Consider the following 21,238-nt stretch of genomic DNA (forward strand, 5'->3'; position numbering starts at 1 on the left):
TTTGCTAGTAGTAGTTGAGGGACAACTAATTTAAGACCACATTTCTAGAAACTAGCCTAGTGCCTGTTACTATTTGACTACTACCAATTAGCACCGTTGCAAGGCTTAATGAACATAGTTATTTTTTAGCATTTAATTTCTTTCAGGATGGCAATTTTTTTAGAGTTTGCTCAGAAACTGATAATGAATATGACTGGAGCTCTGGACGTTAGACAATAAATAGGCAAAATAAAGTTCTATCTGTGGTTCAGCTGACAAAACCACTGGAAAAAATTGCTCCCTACCCTCATAATGCATAAACGAAGTACTTAGTTAAAGATGGAAACAAACAGCATGATAACAAAATATAGCACCTTCAAGTGAAACATTGGCATGGGACTAGCAGCACAAGACACACCAAGGCTAAACAGATATAAGAACTAAAGGCTACAGGTTACATTTTTATATAGAAAATGAGACTATCCACAGTTAGATCAGCTTTCAGAAGAACAGTATTGGATCTGCAGAAGCAATCAAAACACTGAACTTGAAAGCAGGCAGGTGTATAGATTTTGCTACAAAGCTGGTAAATTTTCATGACACACTTGCAAAGCTCTTTAAATGTTACTCATCTGTCTTCATTTTCAGTTCTCTACTATATGGGAACAGAGGGTTTTAAATAGCCTTTGTCTAAAAATCTCAGAATCATACATAGCGATCAAAACTGGAAGGAAATCTGCTACTGCTTGAAGTAATTTGCCAATTGGGTTAATAGTTAAATTTTACTGTAATTATGAATTCACTGAAAGCTTAATAGGAAGATACCAATTACAGTCAAATATCCCAGCTAGGTATTTGCTGTTAAACTACTGAAAATGGTAGTCTCACAGTGGCTATCTGAAAAATATATGGGTGGGGTTTTTTGTTTGTTTTTTTATAATTTTTCTGACACATCACAAGGATATCACAGAAATACAGTACAGAAAAGGAACTTAAAAAATGCAGACAGAAAATTATATGGAAGAAAAAAAAGAAGGTGACTATAACAGGGACTTCAACAATTTAATTTTTTAGATGGTCTAAAAAAATCAAAACTTGTTACAGATTGTTAAATGTTTTAGGAGGATCATGGATAATTAGGGCTGTTCTCTATAGTCAATATTACCCTGGAGAGGCCACTACCCTTCTGGAAAGGTAGAAATCTTTATTCTGCTGTTCTGGGTACCTTTGGGTTTATTTAACTTAAGCTAACTTGAATGAACAAGATAGATATGCTTTTTGGTGCTTTCTCTCACCATTAAACAGCTGTTTTTATGCATAAGACAGCAAAGGAGCACATTGACCCAGCTTGCTCACTTATTTCACATCTCTGGGGAAGGTGATGAGGAAGATCATAACTACTACCTTGGACCAGAGGTGCTACTACTAGGGTTTGCACTGAAGGCAAAGTGTTTCAAAGAAGATATGGTGGCATTGAAGGGATAAATTGGTGGATTAACACAATCATGTATCAGCACCAGAAGCAACCCATATTCAAAACTAAAACTCTTGCAGGTGTATAGCAAATGTAGGAGAATAAAATGGGGTTTCACTGGAAAACAATGGGTGCACTTCTGTCCAATTATGCACATCTTTTTCAGTGTCAGTTATGATCTGCATAGTGACAAGAATTTCTAGATCTTGCCGAATCAAGGAGCGTCTGGGCTAAGCTGTCAAAGACATCACCTTTATCCACCTCCATTTTAGAGGAATCAAGAATGCTTCGTTAATGCTAAATTAACATTTAAATTTGAAAACCAACAACTGTGCTGACAACAGAATGTAACAAGAACAGCCTGGAACCTTATGTTGTGCTGTTTTATATCACACATATTTCAGGGCTTTTTACATTCCTGGTAGACAAGAACACAAGCTTACTATTAGTGAGCTGTAGGCTTTGACTCAGTTCATGATGGTATGAATATGAACTATCCCTCTTTCTGTTTTGGAGAAGGCAGAATACATTAAAGTGGTAGGGTAGAAGATACTCTCAGAAGTAGACGATTTCCATTATCTTAGCAGAGGGAGCGTAAGTCATATAGTTGGTAGCTGTTGAACACAGGAAGAAGCAAACCTGGCTATTTTTCCACCTAACTTTTCTTTGAGACATGGACCAATACAACTTTCTCTCAGATATCATCTTCCAGTTCCTTAAACAATAAAATTGTGGTGGCCAACAGTCTTGATGTCCAAAGTAAATACAGACACTGTGACTTCCCCTCTACACATTCTTCCTCATATTGACTGTATTGCTATGTGATTAAATCAAGCACAGTATTAACTAATCCTTAAAGAAGGATCAGCCCATTAATATGAACTCAAATGCAAAAAAAGTTGCAAATTTGCAAGTGCAAAAAGCTGCAACAAATTCAGAAATGAAAAGAATATATAAGGACATGAAGAGGTAATTGGAGCATGAGAAACTGAAACGCAAGCTATTTCAAGCAGATTTGGTCACATGAACCCTGAACTCTCGGAGAGCTCATTTTTTGATAAAGGAAATGCAATAAATCTTACCAATATTAACTTTAGCAGAACATTAAATATCATGCCCATCAGCAATCGTTAACTAAGTTGTTGACACGTAACTGACTAAAACAAAGAGCACAACCAATAGGAGCAATTGAAAACGAAGAAGAATTCTCAGAGAATTTCTTCACATTTAAACAAATTTTTGAATGTTCTGAATTATGACTCAGCACACAAAAAGGAGGAGTGGGCTGATAAATTTAGATGTTATCAGCTTTGAGAAAGTCTAGGATACGGCACAGAAAGAAATAGATGACTCAGAAGATTGAAACAGCAGACATGGGATGAAAGTCTTACACTATATACTCAGAGCATTCTTAGTTCAAAGCAAAAGTCTCTGCTGAAAGCTTGAATTTACTGGTCCTGGATGCACTTCTTAGTGCAGCTGTCAAGAAGGCAAACGTGACTGTAGGATTCATCAGTCAAGGAATTTCTAGTAAATATCTCAATTCTATTTATACAAATATATTCAAATGTCCCCATCCAAGACCCAAGACAGTTTTGACTGCCCATATTTAAAAGATGATCAACAATCAGAACACCAAGGTGATGAAGAACTTATTGCAAAAAGAAGAACAAAGGAGAAAGGCTTTACTCATAACCAGAAGTAGGACTGAATAGTTACATCTGTTGTCTACAATTACTTGCATCACCAGTGCAGATTCTTTAGAAGAACTACTTGTCCAAATCTTGGCTCAAAGACAAGTAGGTATAAACCAAACAGAAATTAATTCAGACCAAAAATAAGATGGATTCCAATGAAAAAATCAGTGGAAACAGTTGTCCAAATTGGAATGGTGAGGCCTACAGAGGAGCTCAATATATTCTTGAAGAAATATAAGTTTGTATAAACTATGTATATAGGTACATATATTTTAGATACACATACTTGGAAACAGATGAACACAGTACTCTGTGACCTAGAATACATCTTACAGGACATTATTAAGTTCCCTAAATATCCCTCCGGAAATTGGGTAGGATATTCCCCTCTGCTTTTTATTTGCTTCTTAAGGCTAGGAACTTATTTGCACACAATTTTGCAGCATTTTATGAAAATCTTGTATTTCACTCTTTGTATACTTAAATTTTTCTAACAACTATGAAAATTTTTGCTTTGTGTGTCTGCTGTTTAGGTAGTTGGGGAATAAATCTTTAGAAACGGTGCTTGGGGTCTTATTAACATATATAATTTCTTAACTATTTTGAATGGGAATATTGTACAAATAAAAGCATAAATAATAGATGTATTCATACCACACTATATATAAACATCTATTTCAATTGAGAAAGAGAAAAAATAGTTAAAAAGATATATAGTAAATAGACAAATGGTGAACAGCAGAGGAATAGGGAGGGAGAGTTTCTGAACATCCAAATTCTATTCAAAAGGATTTAACTGTGAGCAAACGCCTCAGTATTAAACAAAAGCCACATACACATTCAGACTCTTACAGGATTTGGAACTTATATATCTGTGTACGTGTATATATCTTAGTCATTAATTATCTCCTAATAGCAGTTCTCTGGAGTATACATTTCTCAATCTAAAATATGAGTCTATTAAATAGTAATAAAAAAATTTAGTAATTGTGACAACCTTAAGTTCTGGACAGAGCTGAGAATTTAATCTGCCTGCACCACAATGCTAACACACTGTGACCACAAAGTTTTTACAAACTCCTTGCATGAAGGGCTGCACAAACAATTATGTATCTTCAATTGCTACAGCCATCCTGTTACAGCAAAACCATGCCAAAGATATGTGGGCATGAGTAATGATGCTCAGGAAAAAGTGCAGCACGCTGCTCTTTAGACATTGAGACAACGTATCTTTATATCTCTAATATCAAAGATTCTATGGACACTATATATGCTTATCTCTACTTTCAATTTAAAAATTAATGCATTTAAAACTACAAAGCCACAAAACAGTGCATTTTTAATCTATGATTGCATCACAAAACAGATGATGGGTCCAATAAAATACAGAAAAAATTACTTCACTGTCACTTTAAAGAAATATACTAATCTAACAGTAGAATAAGGACGACAATGTATTTAACTGAGAATGAACTGGACAGGAAAAAAATACAGGTTTTTAGGTAATGACATAACCTAACTTCTTCCATCTGTCATTATTTCTTGCAAACACACATACACACAAAAAAGTACTAGAGTTTTAGGGAGAAAATGTAAAATTTCCAATGCACCTTGGTTGCTCCAGTTATCAAGAAATAAATTTAATCAGTTGCTCTACTGAAGATTTGCCAAGAAATCAAAAATCTCTATTCAGAAGTGTAATAGTAATAGCAAACTAGCTATTGTGATTTTACATAGCAGATATTTGAAAATGCTGGTATATCCTCTCTAGATACATCTCAATTCTCATAGATGTGTGTTCTCTCAAGCATACATGATCTTGCATACACTACTACTTAGTAACAAAACAAAAAAATAGATTTCATGGTGGAAAAAAAGCCTTTAAAATCCTTGTCAAACTGAGTATCACATTTACACTGGAATGGTCAGTTTAAAGATCCATTTTAGCTATCATTCCAGATAAGCTTATCCATAAAAATCATACATTTTGCCATAGGTAGAAAACAAATATAATTTGTCACATGTTGTGCTATACAGACATTTCTGCACAGTTGCTGCACTACACTAGAATGTCTGAAGGGGAAGACACCCCAGGTAGTTGGCTACAGACATATCTCAGCAACATGGCACGTAGTTACAATTTGACACATAGAGTCTTTATAAATCCAATGTCTATGAAGTCAAACAAATCTCCTTCTTATTTATAGTAACAGGCGAGAGCAGATCTCTGCCGTCTTGTTACACAGATGGTTGTAACATTTTTATAGTTAACTTACAACCACTGATGCCTAAGGAATAGACACACATCTGCCCCAAACTGCCAGTCCTGTAGGCTCTTCTTTTTAACTTTAGCTAGCAAAAATACAGTAGAAATACATCTAACTGTGTCACCACCAAAAATCTACCACAACAAAAGGCCCCACACAAATTTGCATAAAATGTATTATTATTGTTAATGTTATACAGATTGGACATTGATCACACACATTACAGCAAAATTACAGTAGTATCAATTGTAACCACAAAATCCGAGAGAAAATTCATAGTCCAACATTCCATATGCTGAACTTCGGAAAAATGTTTAGAAAGAAACTCATTAGAAGCTTCTAAATTTTTGTTTTATTTGAAGGATTTTAAAAGCGCTTTATATTTCATATAAATTACTGTCCAAATGCTTTTTTTTTTTTCTTATAACTCCTTGATAAGACGTAAAGGCATGCCTGGCTGATCTTGAAAAAAAGAAAGAAATTGCCTAGGATTTTCTTCTCCCACTTGAAGATACTATTCCATGCTTGCTGTCTTTCCACATATCACCTGGGTCTTCAAGAGGAAAGTACACAGAAAAGAGCTAAGCTATATAATTAAATGTTTCCCATTTTATATACTGGCTGTCCACAGAAGCAATCCTCTAAATAGCTAACTCACAATCAAACGCTTGTTTCACGAGAAGAACAGATGCAGAAAAGTAAAGCCATAATTGAACCTTGTAACGGTAAGAGTTGTTAAATGAGTTCAGGGAAAGCTTAAACAGCCTAATGAAATCCTGACCCATGGCAGCTTGGGCAAATAATACTTATTCATAAATATATTCAAACAATAATAGATCTGGGCAGGTTCTTGTTGTTTTCTTCTTACTCTTCAAATTGGAAAAGAGCATGTGAGAAAGTGGATCTGCATTTACAGAGCTGGTCTAACTACAGAGGTGAAAATGCATGCCTGGGAATTCAGTTCAGAAGCAGATTAAGGAAAGAATGAACCAACTTTATGCATAGCCAATTAATTTGGCTTTGGATTTTACTTCATCTGGAATCTATTCAAATTATGTAGAGTGGGACACCAAAAAAACCCCCAAAAAATAGTTTTGCTTTTAGTTTTGCTGCATATTCTTTTTATTCTTGGCTAGTCTCTACCTCTACAGCTGCCTTATAAGAAAATCTGTACTTTCTGTTATCAGCTAATTTCTACTATGAACCCAAATTTACAGAATAGGAATTTGAAGAATTCAAAGTTTGCTTTGAGGTTGAAAATTTATAAAAATAGACTCTGCTACATAACAGACAGGAACTTATTTCTGCAAGATTCATATCCATGAAGTTACACATGATGACCAACTCCAACTGGATTTTTAACACGCCACCTTAGTCCTGCAAACTATATCTTTCAAATCAAGTTCACCTCAGTAGCATGTGACAACTGTACCATTTAAGATGGACATGTAATTCTTTAATGCCATATTTCACTGAGTAAAAACACACTAAAAGGACTGGATATTTCCATTACACTGAAAAGGCTGATTCCGCATCCTGTTTAACAAGTGCAATCTAAAGCAATCTCTTTCGTAGAAATTTGCTTATTTAAGTTTGGACTTAAACATTTAAACATTACATTTGCAGCACTTATTCACATAGAGATAAGAATGGCACCAAAAAACTTGTTCAGTTTCAGGAGTGCAACTATTATGACTGCCAAAACACTTTTGCTCCAGAAGAAATTCTGACTGATCAATTAGGTATTACTTCTTCCACAAAACAGTTATATCAGGGCCTGTCATACTGTCCCTGGATAAAACAAGGACAGAGATTTCTTCTCAGATAAGTATCACAGTACCTCATTATTAAAATGTTGGATCCCAAGTTTAGCCAAAATCATTTTAACACAAGAAATTTTCAGAAGATCAAGAATAACAGCAGCTAGAAAATTAGGTCAGAATGCACTTTGTGGGACTGTGCAAAAAGACCACTGCTATTTGTAGCGGTGTACAAAGGAGAAATAAATGTGTTAAGAAGTAACCATCATCAACAGTATTTTGCTGTGATTATTAGTATCTAAGTGATGGATGAAAATCTGAGGCAAAATACATTATTATTATTTACTGTTCTGCTTTTACTAAATAGTATAGTGAGATCTCTATTTTCAAAATTAGATGAGAAAAAGTACTATTTTTATTTAGTGGAAATCCTTCAACATAAATATATGGAACTGGGAGATTTATTTGTTGGAGTAGCTATTTCTTCTGCTTTTCTTCACCTTCTGCTTTTCTTCACCTTCTGCTTTTCTTCACCTAGATTTATAACCTTTAAGACCAATTTACAACATTTGGGAATTAATCCTGAAAATCTACTACAGTTTTCATATGGAAATTAAAATTACATTACACTGACTTTTTAAAGCAGTTTAGAGTATCAGTCTTGTCACTTATTAACTGGATTTTAAATTAATAGAGTGCAAGATGACAACTTTTAACATATTTGTATATGTTAAAAGAGCCATCTCTTAAACTGCTGGTACTGTTCATGTTTAGAACTCCTGATAATCTCTGCCATATTTATATATTCTAAAATATTAAATTAGACAAATGCTATTACTGCCCTATTTTCTCTATTGTCTGCAAAACAGCAGCAGAAGGTAAGGCATTGCCTGCAGCATGACCACTCTGCTTTCAAACCACTTCTGTGTTCTGGATTAATGCTTTCAGTCTTTTCTAGTGTATAATCATTGCTGTTGCAGCAGAGAACGAGCAACATTTTCCAGTAGATCCATTTTATTTATAAAAATACATAGAGGAAAGGTTACCCTAAAAACTTGCAAAGCACTTTTAAATTATAGTGAATATTCATAATTCTACAGAAGAGCAGCTAGGAGGAAAAAGAGGGGGAAAATTTTTTTCTCTTGAATGTAACCTCAAATCCTACATATGGTAAGAATCCACCACAACTAAAAAAAATCAAAAGGGAGGTGAGATAAATGGAAAGATTGTGTGGTTACACAGGTTAGGGATGCAGTTGCAGCATTTTGAGTTTCTTTGTTCTCTTGGCTATAAATGATGATGACTAAACAAGGTTACAGCAAAACAGGATGAGGTACTGACAGAAATCTGAAAGAGAAGAGGAAAGAAGTGGTTCTGGATGACTGAAATGAACACATGAAGTGCTTGCAAGGAAGATGATTATAGACAGAGAATAAAGAGATGGCAGAAAAAAAATCAATACTTTAAAGAAGTGAGTGTACAGGACTGGCTGCTTTAATACATGCAAGCTCTGCTCCTCTCAGGTGGTCAATGATGAAAAAAAGCAAACAGAATTTTTCCCAGTAAGGGCTGTCTAGTCCAAATAAAGTTAAACACCATGAGTTAAAATGCATTTTGCCTTTGACTACTGACAAGAGGTAGCCAGGATGACTGGACTTGCAGAGTTCCCTCTCAGCCTCCTCTACTTCATCTTCTACCTCCACAAGCACATCAAAACTCCCTCCATTGCCTGTTACGCTTAATGTAGAGTGGAAAACAGAACAAGAAAGCACAGATGAACCTTCTGGAACCAAAATGAAAAGACTCCACAGTGATCTTTGTGGAAGTCTAATCCATATCACAGCACAAGCCATTATCAGTCTGGATACTCTGGCCAGAAGGGTCAATTGATATTGGTGGAATTATTTCATACTGGTCTTGCTGCAGCTGCCCCCAGCTCATCCTGAGGAAGTCACTGCTTCTCTGAAAGATTAGCGGTGCCTGAAAATTGTGAGTATTTCTCTGGTTACTATGATTTTCAGAAAGATTTGTCTGTTTATACAAGTTAAATGATTGCAAACCCCAAAAATACAACTATTACACGGCATAATGGAACCCTTATCTGTACTCTACATTCACATCACTGAATAACCTCTTCCCTCTTTTCTCCCCAGCTCCCCCCCTCTTTTTTTTTAATATGGTAAGACTATTCATACAAGTTAGAGCAGAGAACAGCCAAAGCAGCCCACACACATATGTACTAGGTTTAAATTCTTTGGAAGACTATGTTGTTCAAGCTTTCCTTTTATTTATCCAAAATGGCACAAGCAAAAGATGTTAAAATACCAACTTGACAGAATGTTTGATTGGGGAGGGGAAAGGAGTGGTCATTTCATAAGGAAAGAATATTACTTCCACACAACCTTGTGTCATTTTTATGTTTACACAACATAACTGGCACAGTTGAGCGTATCACATACTGACAGATTAACAGGACCTCCTACCTTGACTTCATTCTCTCATGCATTCTCCCATGCTGGATACACTGTTGGTCCAATTCATCATTCCGTTTCTGCATCTTCTCCAATCTGCCATGAAGATACTCTTTTTCCTGACTAAGCTGGTTGACTTCAGATCTACAGAAGTAAAACAAAGCGATGATGGATGTTGTCAGATTTCATCCTGCCGTGAGCCATCAATATGTGGCTTCAGCATTTATAAAATTTCATACATATATATGTAATGCATAAACAAGCTATTACTAGAACTTACAGAAACAAAATGCTGTTTCATATAATCTTAAAACAAAATAATACAATATTGATGGATATCTTCTAAATATGCCACTGGAAATCACTCAGTTATAGGTTGGCTATGCTAATTACAGCCTAATTTAAATAGGCATGCCTATTTATGTATTGGTGTTAAATAAGATCAATAAATGTAAATTCATACTTGTTAAGCAAGAATCTGGCTAACATTCTGAAATCAAATTTTAACCTCTTTCCTAGAAAAAAAACAAAACATTTAGTTTAAAAAAACAGCTACTAAAACCTTGTTCAACCTTTACTCTGCTTTATAGGTTGAACTCTCAACAGTTTGCAGGTTGAACTCTCATTAGTAGTACTGTTTCAGAAACTTTAGTAACGTCCTATGTCTAAAATAACATTGCACAGATAAAAAAAAAATCAACAACAAAACTCCATAAACCCTTCCCCCACAAAAAACACCCAAACCGAACCAAAAACCCAAAGCCTCACTAAGAGGAGAATTAACAAAACTTTAAGAAACAAGGGACAAATCATACAGGCACATCTAATCTACATAATCTACATAAAAATCAGCACAGCCTTTAAGAATATTAGTCACTTCTAAGCAATTCTTATTCTTCACGGGTGAGCAGAGACACCAGATCCATGAATGACCTGGGACTGCTACTTGCTACATCTCTAACCATCAGCCCATGGAGAAACAGGCATGAGCTGTTTCTTAATATCAGGAAAAGACCTCAGATTAAATTGTGATAAAATATACATTATGCACTTGTACAATTTTAACTCTTTGGAAAAGGTTAATGAGAACATGTCAGAATCTGCTATACCATCAGAAAGTACAAATCAAAAGCAAGAAAATTTATGGCATCTGCCACTCCATACCTCAAGGTTAAAAAGCTTTAGATATATCTTTAAATCATAAACTTAAATATGCAGCAATTACAGCAGAAAGATACTTTACCTTCCTGGCTGTTATAGAATGCATCAACAACTGACATTCTGAAAAACACAACAAAGTGCAGGGAGGAAGGAATAGTCCTCTTTCAAAAACATGTTGTTACATTGACAAGTCAAATCTAGAAATGACAACATGATCTTTTCATGTTTAAATAGAGAACAATGCATGGTATCATCTGTGAAGCTAAAAGAATTTAGCAAGAGAAACTTTGGAGAGAGACTGTATATAATTGAATTTAGATTGAGAGTTACAGCTCTATTAAGGAAGATCAAACACAAATACATCAGAATTGTGCTGATAGGTTTGTACATCAAACTTCAGTGCACATGAGTTTCCTGGATGGATACATAATAGTGGGCAGGATGTTATAGGACGGTAGCAGGAACTGAATTTTTCCACCAATCATTTTATATAGAAATACTAGTAACTTAAATATCAGCATTAACAAAGCATTGCCAGCTGGACCAACTGTTACCACACAATGTGAATGCAGTCTGTGCTTGATACTGATACTGTAAGACAGACAACCAGTGGATAAAAGCAAAGGTTTGGTTCACTGCAGAGCAGCTCAAAGAGACCTGACACAGGAATAAATTAAATTCCGCATTCCTTTTTTGCCAGTAAAATTCAGCAACAGCATTTGCCATGTAGGAATATTTTAAATTATCACATTTGTAGGGTTTCCCAACTGGGAGGTCCTGTTTCTTTTCCTGTATTTATATGTGACTGTCTCATTCATGGAAACAGCAGAAGCAACTTTCAAGGTGATAAAATTCTGTAAGTTTTACAAAGATTTATTCATCTCCATCACACTTGAAGGTGCCCAAAGTCTTTCTGGAAAGATCAAGCAATTCCAATCAACCAAGACCAAAACACTACTGGAAATTATAATTAATGAAACAATAGTAAGTAATGAATTAATTACAAACATGAGTATCATAATCTCCAATCTCTAGAATAGAGTTCTAAATGTCTGATGCTTTGAAGCACATTTTAAGTGTTGTCTTCTCCTGAAACATCTTTAATCTTTTAATTACAATTAAACACAGAGAAAAAAAAATCCTAATTATGACATTATTTACACAATGCCCTCTCCATGTAACTATCTAAGAGTTTGACCACCAAGACTCAAGTATTTAATGACACTGAAGTTTTGAAGGACAGCACATATTAAGGACAGAATGGTTAGGTCCATGTTAAAAGGTTCATGTGTGTTGGCATTTAAGAGAGAACACCAAAACAATACTGCATACTGAGAGTCTTCCATCATCATTTGTCAGTGATTCCCTCTGCATCGTTAAACACACCTTTCATCCACCTCAGTTTCCAAACATTAAGATAAGATGGCTAATTCTATGTGATATTTGAATAAGATCACACATTGTTGGGTTAAAAAAAAAAACAAAGAAATCATAGTAGTAATAAGCCTGATAACTGTACTGAATGTTATAGCACATTCATACAGGAGTAGGAATTCTACCCAGCCAGAGGCAGGACCAGTCCTGTGCAAATGCTCCTGAACAACTCTGCTCCCAAGGTATCACAGCAGGAAAAGAGAGGTGAGTAAGTGTCAAAGCACACAGTGCTGAACTTCAGAGATAGTTCACTCGTGATGCTGGGGACAGAGGCAAATTAGAGAAATCTATGCACTAATCACTGTCTGATGGATCCCTCACAACTAAAGGACACAACATGGATGTGCTGATGCTGCTCAACCAGGGCTACTCTGGGTCCAACAGTCTGAGCAATAAGCTGTGGTGGATTCAGTAGAAACTGAAGCATGCAGGCATTTGGAGTGCTGTCATCAGAGTTGACAGGAGGAAGGGGCACTTCTGCAGACTCAGGCTGGCCCCACAAGTCAGGCAGTCATGGATCTGTGCATGCTTCTGAGATCTGATACACTCAAATGACCTGTATGAAACCACTGTTACTTTGAAACTCCACAGAGCAAAGCTACACCACCACATGAAAATGTAAAATGCATGCTTGTAATCAGATGTATAATAGATTTTTCCAAATCTCATTTACTTATCACAGTATCAAAAATAATTGATGGGGGCAGGAGCAAACAATAGCAACAAAAACCTCTCTATACTTCTGGATCCACTTAACAACCTCAACTTCAATTTAAAAATCACTATAGTATTATCTACCATCTTTGCTGGAAGAATCTGGGAAAAAAAACCCAAAGAGGTTAGCCTCCAAAACACTTAAATACTAAAGGCAATAAAATGAGGAAATGTTAAATCATCACAATTCTAAGTCAGTCTTAGGGTATCTTTAGGATCAGCTGATTTTTGAACACTGAGGTGGCAATGCTGCCTTTACTCCTCTGAACTAGGTTTTGCATTTCAGTGCTTTTTAAACACTGCCTTTTCCTGCTCTTAAAACCAATTGTTTATTTGCACAGAAATTAAATACACGCTCTAAAATATTTTCTGCTGATGCAGTATTGTTGTATCTAATTTTAATGATTGCACCTTCAGACAGACTGTTCCCTATCTTCAGCTACCTTCAACAAACATTTCACTCCTTGTATTGAGTGCAACAACTGCAGTCAACCAAATATGCAGAAAAATAGTTCAGCCGGGTATGTGTTCTTTACTTCAATTAAACTCACACAGTTGGATGCCTACTGTTGCCAAACCAGTAATATAATTTATACATTATAGTCCAAACAGTAAAACTACACTAAAAGTCATTTAACAATATTTATAACACCATAAAATACAGTGTTAAAATATATGAACTGCAATATGTACCAAAATTATAAAATTTGTTTCTCATCATCAGTGATTAAAACCAGGATCATTGCTCTAGCTTCAATACTCACAACCCTGGTGACAGATTAGAATTCAAATCTTAATGATCAATTTACAATTAACAAGATAGAAGTGAAACAAATTAAACCAACCATTATATATAACGAGACCCAATGGACTCCCATTGTTCCCCTTAATTACAAAACGCAAATCACAAATACACAGTGGGTAGTGTTAACCATTAATCTACAACCTAGAAACTCAGAAAGTGACAATCAGAGGAAAAAAAAAGAACAAAACAAGAGAGAAACAGAGAAGAAATCAACAAAGGACTATATTTTTAAACATGCCTATGCATACGAAAACCTTCACAGACACTATCTTCTTTCTGCACAGCTTGAGGGGTTTATAATTCGTCTGACATTGTCTTTCTGACGCCTTTCTGTGTAGGGACTAGCTCAAAAAATGGTTCCAGCTTACATATAAACACAAAAACTTCAGTTTAGATTTCTCAGAAAACCTGCATTAAATACAAAAATATATGTGCCATTCAGATGCATCCCATTGAAATTGTAGAAATATGTAGCTGCCACAGATAAATTTGAAATGCCTCTTATTACAAATGGGTTCTTCTTACCAAACCAAGTAAAATTTAAATAAACTTACTATTGCATCTGTTATTGAAAGAGCTTGAGTGTTCCACCAATTAAATAATGGTATTGGTAGCATATAGTTATTTCTTAAACCCATGGAAATTAAGGCACAAGGACTCTAGAAGTACAGCAAGAAAATACACATGCAGTCCAAAATTCAGTTTATGGTAAGGTCAAAAATATGGAAAATATGGAAAAATATTTTCTGTGAAAATAGGGCACACTGCTGCTTTGTGATCTGCATTTATTAATGCATGTAAGAACTAAGTTATAAAATCTTTCCCAAATTATTGCTTTTTTCTAGAAGACAAAACTTCAGTATTCTGTCCCAGAATGCAGTGACAATGAGCTGAAGATTACAATTCAGAGAGGTGCTACTGAGAGATACATGACGATCATGCATTTAGAACTTGGCTAAAATAATTTTCTGCATCTGATCTCCTGATCACTTAGTGAAGCCATCTATATTAGTCTGTCATTTTCCACCATCTCCACTTCCACCTTGCTGTTCTCATTTTTCCTTCTATTTTTTGTCTCTACCTATTTCTCTCTCCCTGTTACTGACTGCAGCAGCTCGTACTCCAATGAAGGCAAGCTCAAGCTATTTTAGGACCACTTCTCAGAACCACTTTCATGCATTCTTCCTTACAGCTTCTTGTGTAAAAAATACCACTTCCTGGAGATGCAAGAGGGCTCCTTTTCCCATTTTCAGGTCCTTGACAAAGTCAGCTAATGCTGCTAGGTGGAGAAACACTTGGCAATCTCTAGTATTTATTTTCAGAGAATAATGTGTTTTCACAGTATGTTTTCTGTCTTTCCTTCATCCTTTACAGTTACTAGTCTGTGACTGTGAGCTCTAGCAACAAAGTCTGTGTGCTTTTTTATTGCTGGAATAATAATATGATTTGAATCCATTTAGATTTTGCACTACTTCAGCAGAAGAGCTCTGCTTTTTCAGAGGAAAAATTCTGTTTGCTTCTCTTTCAAGTAACCCTCACAATGGGAAGATTGCTTACAGTCCCTCAAGTTTCTTATTTCCTCCCCAAACACTCTGGATGGGATTCATCTCTCAATTTCAGCCACTTAACAGCTAGTCAACACTTCATATTCAGGAGGAAGTAAGATGGGCAGTGGAGGAAGTATCCATGGGAAGCATCATTTATTATATTTATTACACACACACACACGTATATATATATATGTATATGTCTGTCATCTACTTAAGTCATTCCCCTTTGACCATTCCTAGGAAGAGGGTACTGGGGTAAACAAGCTCTCTCCCTGAGTGAGTGTTGCCTCTTTTACAGTACATCATGAGGATGATTAAATACACCCAGCAGAAGAAGAATCCTCTCTTGAAAACCAATTTGATCTTTGCTGAGTGTTTTCCTTACTTCCCATCAGCCATGAGTTGAATACTAGCCTTAATTAGCAAATTCACTTTGCATGTAATTTACAGAAGCTACAGAATGCCAACTCTCCACTGAAGTCCAGTTTACTACTCTAAATATAAACCAAAAAAAAGTTTCAAAATATACTATTTTCACACTTTATTATTTGCTATTTTCACACAAAATTATTTGCTTCTGAAGAACTACAAAATTCACATTTTCTTTAGAAGATAGTTCTGTCTTACAGAACTTTTGAACAGATACCTCCATAGCTCTGTATTTCTATAAATAATTACTACTCCCAGGTTTTAATGGCTTTGATTTTAGATCTGCTGTTGATTGATAACAAGCAGCAGCAGCAGAATCAGGGTATCAGTAAAAAGCAATTTTGATGACAATTATTTTATAGACAATATTCAGTGTGTAGTGTAGTACTGTGAAAGGAGATTAAGTAAATAATTAAAATGAGAACAGTTTTGATCAACAGATCATTGAATTTTTAGCATTTTTCAGATAACTTCAGATAAACTGAAATTGTAGCTTTTTAAACAATTTTCTATTCTTAATATTAAGAATATGAACACCAGGAAGAAAATACTACACAATTTTCACATTGGAATTGTCCAAGAAATTTGAATTAATAGTCAGAAACATAGTCTTAAGGGGCATTTATTATACTGAATTCTTAAGGGTCATATATTACATTGGTATGATATAAAATACCTGGAAAAAAATGAAAAATAATAAATATTAAAATATAAATCAAAAAATAAAGAGGCATGTCCCATTATTAAAAGTGTCAGGTTAAGAAAAATATACTAACCTGTATTTTTCTGACATTTGTTCCAACTTCCTTGCCAACACAAAATATTCTTCCTTTAATTTTGCTATGAATGTATTCTGGGAGGTCAGCAATGAATCCAGTTCTTCTACTAGAAACCATAAAATTATGACATAAAAAAACAACTATAGAAATTTATAGATAACATAGAAACAATTTTATATATTCCTAATTTCTTTCTTATAGTTCATTCTAGTTTTGAAATGTTTTTTAAACTTCAGCTACTTGGACATCATCACTTACCAAATTAAGGCTCTATGTCAGAATTAGCTGAAGTGTTAAAGCAATGTTGCCACTGAATCTGGTCTTGTAAGAGAAGCATCACTGTGAAGACTAGATATCTAATCTGGTGGGCTTGCTTTTTAGCTAGAAGTTCACTGACATTTCTAGGAGGAATAAAATTGGCAAGCCATGTTTTAGCAGACTTGCTTCCTCAACTGGTGCAGAGGATACACCAGCAACCCAAATGCTCACAGTGTAGACTCATTTCAGTATCTCCTTAAAACAGCAGTTCTTTTATTTACTGTGTCCTGAGCTTACCATGAAAAATGTAATTTTTTATTCTTGAATGACAGGATTTAGACTTACTGTCCAGGGACAGCTGAAATGAAACCATTTTGTAAAGTAATTTTCAGCTACTATTAGTTTGGACTGCACCTAAACTCACGACCTAGAATCCAGGTATCTTTATTATTTCAAAAGGAAGATACTGCAAAATTATGTTTCTTGATTTCTGCTTTTAAAATCAGTGAAAGCATGACCACTCTTACCCAAATTCCTTGTATGTGTGTAGGGTCATAATAAACAAGGTTTTCTTTATATACTTTATAAATTACTATAATTTTCAATTCCCTCTAATCCTACTAGAGATAGATAAAAACAGACCCAGACATAATATTGTTTCATTGTTGTATACTGGGACAATTTATGCATCAGGAGGGTAAATTACATTTCTCTTGTGCAAAATTACTCATGGTCATATGCAGATGTGCTGGCTAAAGGAAGAAAAAATGATTCTGAGAGCTTCTTTTCTTCTCCTATAGTGTAGACAGCAGCAGCCATAATGTAGCTGTTTGCATTCCCTGAACACATGGTGAGGTCCTCTAGTACTGTGATAATACCAAAAAAGATGGAAAATTGAACAGCAGATATAAACATGCCTGCTACCTTATGTATTATCCAACACTCCTTATAATTAATATATGGTAGACAGTTTTCCTGAAAGTATTGCATGACTAGTGGGTAAATATGGTATTTTGTTAAACACGTAAGTATATCACGTTCTTTAACAGCTGAAGCTCCTCCTCCTTTCCATGCTCATGGGTTACAGATTTCACCTCTTGAAAATTCCTTTTCTTTTTTTTTTTTTTTGTTTATTTGTAATATGGACCTCTATTAATATTGTTGCCATAGTACTTCATAATACAAAAAGCACATTTTTGTTTGTTTGGAAAAGCCATTTTACTTCAAGATTAAAGTTAGATGTTATTGATGGGCTAAGTCAATGCAATGAAGTCTCATATTATAAGAACCTGAAATACACAAGGGATTAAACATCTTTCTTCTTGATTGAGGGTGGGGGGGAGGTGCACATGGTAATGCTAAAAATGTTTGAGGCTGCAAAGATTAAATAAAGGAACATATCAATTTGGAGCCAGTGAATTACATCCAGCTGCGACAGTGAATTAAGAACCGATTAATGGCTAAAGCTTTTCTCCAGTTTGGATGCCGAAGCAAACTCATTAAGCTTTTAGAGTAGCTATAATGTGTGTACTGTGGGAACTGTTCAATGCTATTCAGGAGACTTTAACTGTAAGCTCAGAGCATTTCCCGCAGAGCTTCTGATGCTATTTTCTTTATATAACATGTGTGCCTGAAAATCCAGCCAAAAACAAGCCCTTTGTTTTTCTACTTTGTTGTGGTCTCTCTCAGCTTTACGTTTCTTGAACACAGGTAAATAAACTCATAATCCAGATGGTGCAGCAGATGTGAGAGCAGCACTCTGAAATCAACAGACAGTGGGCAATACTTTCCATTTTCTCTTTTAAACGCTAACTAATATGTAATTCGGAATCTCCGGTGTAGTTAGCATCTGCTCCCTTCGGCCAGCCAAAGGTTACAGGTGTTCCTGATGTCATTTCACAGTAAGGCGTGGGCCTGGCTTGTGAGTGAGTGCCCAGGCTCTAATCTTTCCCTACCACCTACCAGTTTTCTCATGCTGGGCCTCCATTTGCTGCATCTTCTGTGTCAGCTCCTGCTCTCTTTGCTGGGCCTGAAGGGCTCGGGCCTTTGCTTCATTGCTAATGCTGTGCTGAATGCTCTCTTTCTCCAATCTATAAAAAAACCAAATACAAAATAAAGAAAAGTAGAAATCATATACTGAAGAGGATAAATTAAAAGGGTAAAGCAGAACATTCAAATAACAGTAACAAAAATCTGGCCAAGCTTTTCACATTAAACACTGTCCTCCCACTTCAGGTTATACAAACTGACCTTTCTCTTACAATGTCAAACATTCTCCAATGACCAGTAGAAAATGGATTAAAAGTATGATCTATTTCCTGAGAGAAAATTGGCCCTGCAGACAAAAATAGGATTTTATTTTAAAAAAATTTAAACATGACTCTTTTTTATAAGGAAGCTTACCAGAATTCACTTTGCACTGAACATATTATTTGCATTTTCTTTTAAATGCTATTTGTTTAATTCTGCAATGAAGCTTAGGGATCTGACCCCAAGATGGACTGGTTCCCAATGAACCAGCAGGAGATAAATCAATGGGAGCAATTTCACAGTGCTCATGATACAGCTACTCTGAAAGCTTAATGAGTTTTCTTAAGCAACCAAACAAGTTTTAACTATTAATTTATGTAAATAGGAGATGAATGCATCCATTACAATAGAGTAGACTGCTAGCACCACACAGGCCCAGCCCCTTGTGGTTCTGCTCACTGGGGGGTTGTACAGGAAGGTCTAAAGCCCAGTACTATTATTAAAGTATGCAGGCAAGAGAGCAATTTACTTGACCAGATATGCAAGATGGGGCAATCCACTCCTGAGGCAAAACAAATGCTAGACTACCACACTCCATTGAAGCATTTTATTTAATGCAAGCCAAGCAAAAAGAGCACGGAAAATAAAACCCCAAAAAGATACATGCATATAAATTAGAAAAGATCCTGCACTGCAAATTCAGATCTAAACTTTCCCAAAGGTCGTGAATATTTATCTGGTGAACATTGGGATCCACATTTAAAACGTCAGTGAGTTTACACATACAAGGATTGATTTCTAGATTTCAAATGACATGAGGAAACACATTTCTACTGAAATGACATTTTATAGGTTGAGATAGGCTTTAAAAAAGTTTTATGAACATGTTTTATTCTAGGGATATTACCTATTTCAGAGGACTACAAAGCAGAACACAGGCACAGATCATGTAAGGATACAGCCACATCTCATGTGGTTGCTGCACTTAACCTTTGGATTGGTGCCTAATAACCCATCCGAGATATTGCAATATCACAGCATGACACACACAATGTTAAATCTTCTCTCTCAAATTTACCCCAAAGCAATACAAATGGTGGGTCACATTACACTAATTCCTGGTCCTGATGTTTCAGGCCCTACCTTAGGCAAAACTCCCTTGGAAACCACAGGCAGTTTCTTCTGAGGTAAGATAGCAAATATGTTTAGATAGCAAAAATATTAGAGCGTTAAGGAAACAAAGCACATTTTAAAAGGAAATTTCATATATTGAATGGCACTTTATCACATCACTCTCAGAATTGCTTTGTAATCATATTGGGGCTATCCTAAAGAGTGATGCTCCCATTATTTTTTCAGTGCAAGCGTCGAATATGGAAAGTATTACTAAGAATATTTTTCCCATATTTGCTGGAAACCAGTCTGTGCAAACCCCTTTATTTTACAATTTTTTTTTTATCTTCAGAAAGTTGTTATAAGCACCGGATTGCTCAAAAAACTAAAGGAAAAACAAGCCACCAGAATCTCTCACATTTTTCTGGCACTTTCAGCTAAAGAAAGTGTCAGTAGCACAGTATTTTATTTAATAGTTCTCATGTGAGATGGCTGTGTGCAGTTGGGTGCTGTGCAGTCATCTGGTACACAGCTGGCTGGCTGGCTTTCTGCTGGGGGTAACCTTCAGCATGTAGCAAGCTACACTACCAAGGCAAACCTGTGAAGGTCCATTCCTCATTGCTAGGGCCCCTCCTGACAAATACATGCTAACCAGCAAGTTCAAAATAAATGGAGAATCTACTGCCTCCAGAAACACTCTCCTGTGTAGGGGACCTATCTAAAAGAGCCATTCACCTGTGTCACATACTGCACAGAGCAAGCTAGCAGGAGCTCAGAAACCATAGATGTATGGTGAGTGCCTTATGGCTGAAGAGTGTATGGGTAGCTGAAGATGAATTTATACAGCGAATAAAAGCTCAGTTGTAAAACTAGGAAAACACAGGTAATTCTTACACAGAAAAACAGCTTCTTAGAATTTAGAAAATTTTGGAATTAAAACATATCCAATGCCACACAGAGCAGTATCTGAGGTGCTTACAACTGCTCAGGAGTGAAAAAAAAAATATCCTGGAACCAAATCTGTCTAAATGGAGTGGCAAATCCTTCATCCACACCTTGAGTTGAACCTGCTCTCTAAATTCAATCTTCCTGCCCTC

The 21,238-nt window shown here is 35.6% G+C and overlaps 1 protein-coding gene across 11 annotated transcripts in view; it reads right to left on the bottom strand.

Annotated features, from left to right (window-relative positions):
* SDCCAG8 (SHH signaling and ciliogenesis regulator SDCCAG8) overlaps positions 1–21,238 on the bottom strand; it is a 104,431-nt gene that overhangs the window by 28,754 nt on the left and 54,439 nt on the right. For 4 of the 11 annotated variants that reach the window (XM_086878235.1, XM_086878234.1, XM_086878232.1 and 1 more), the window contains 3 exons: positions 18,741–18,868; positions 16,518–16,626; positions 9,661–9,792 (listed from right to left, as the gene is read on the bottom strand). In XM_086878235.1, coding sequence (XP_086734361.1) covers positions 9,661–9,792; positions 16,518–16,626; positions 18,741–18,868 — 369 coding nt within the window. Of the gene's footprint in view, positions 1–5,578; positions 9,158–9,660; positions 9,793–16,517; positions 16,627–18,740; positions 18,869–21,238 lie in introns of those variants that run through there. The other 7 variants (XM_086878237.1, XM_086878238.1, XM_086878233.1 and 4 more) reach the window with 4 other exon arrangements.

Source organism: Cyanistes caeruleus, chromosome 2 (genome assembly GCF_971803275.1).
Source record: "Cyanistes caeruleus chromosome 2, bCyaCae1.hap1.1, whole genome shotgun sequence".
In the NCBI taxonomy this organism is placed as follows: Eukaryota; Metazoa; Chordata; class Aves; order Passeriformes; family Paridae; genus Cyanistes; species Cyanistes caeruleus.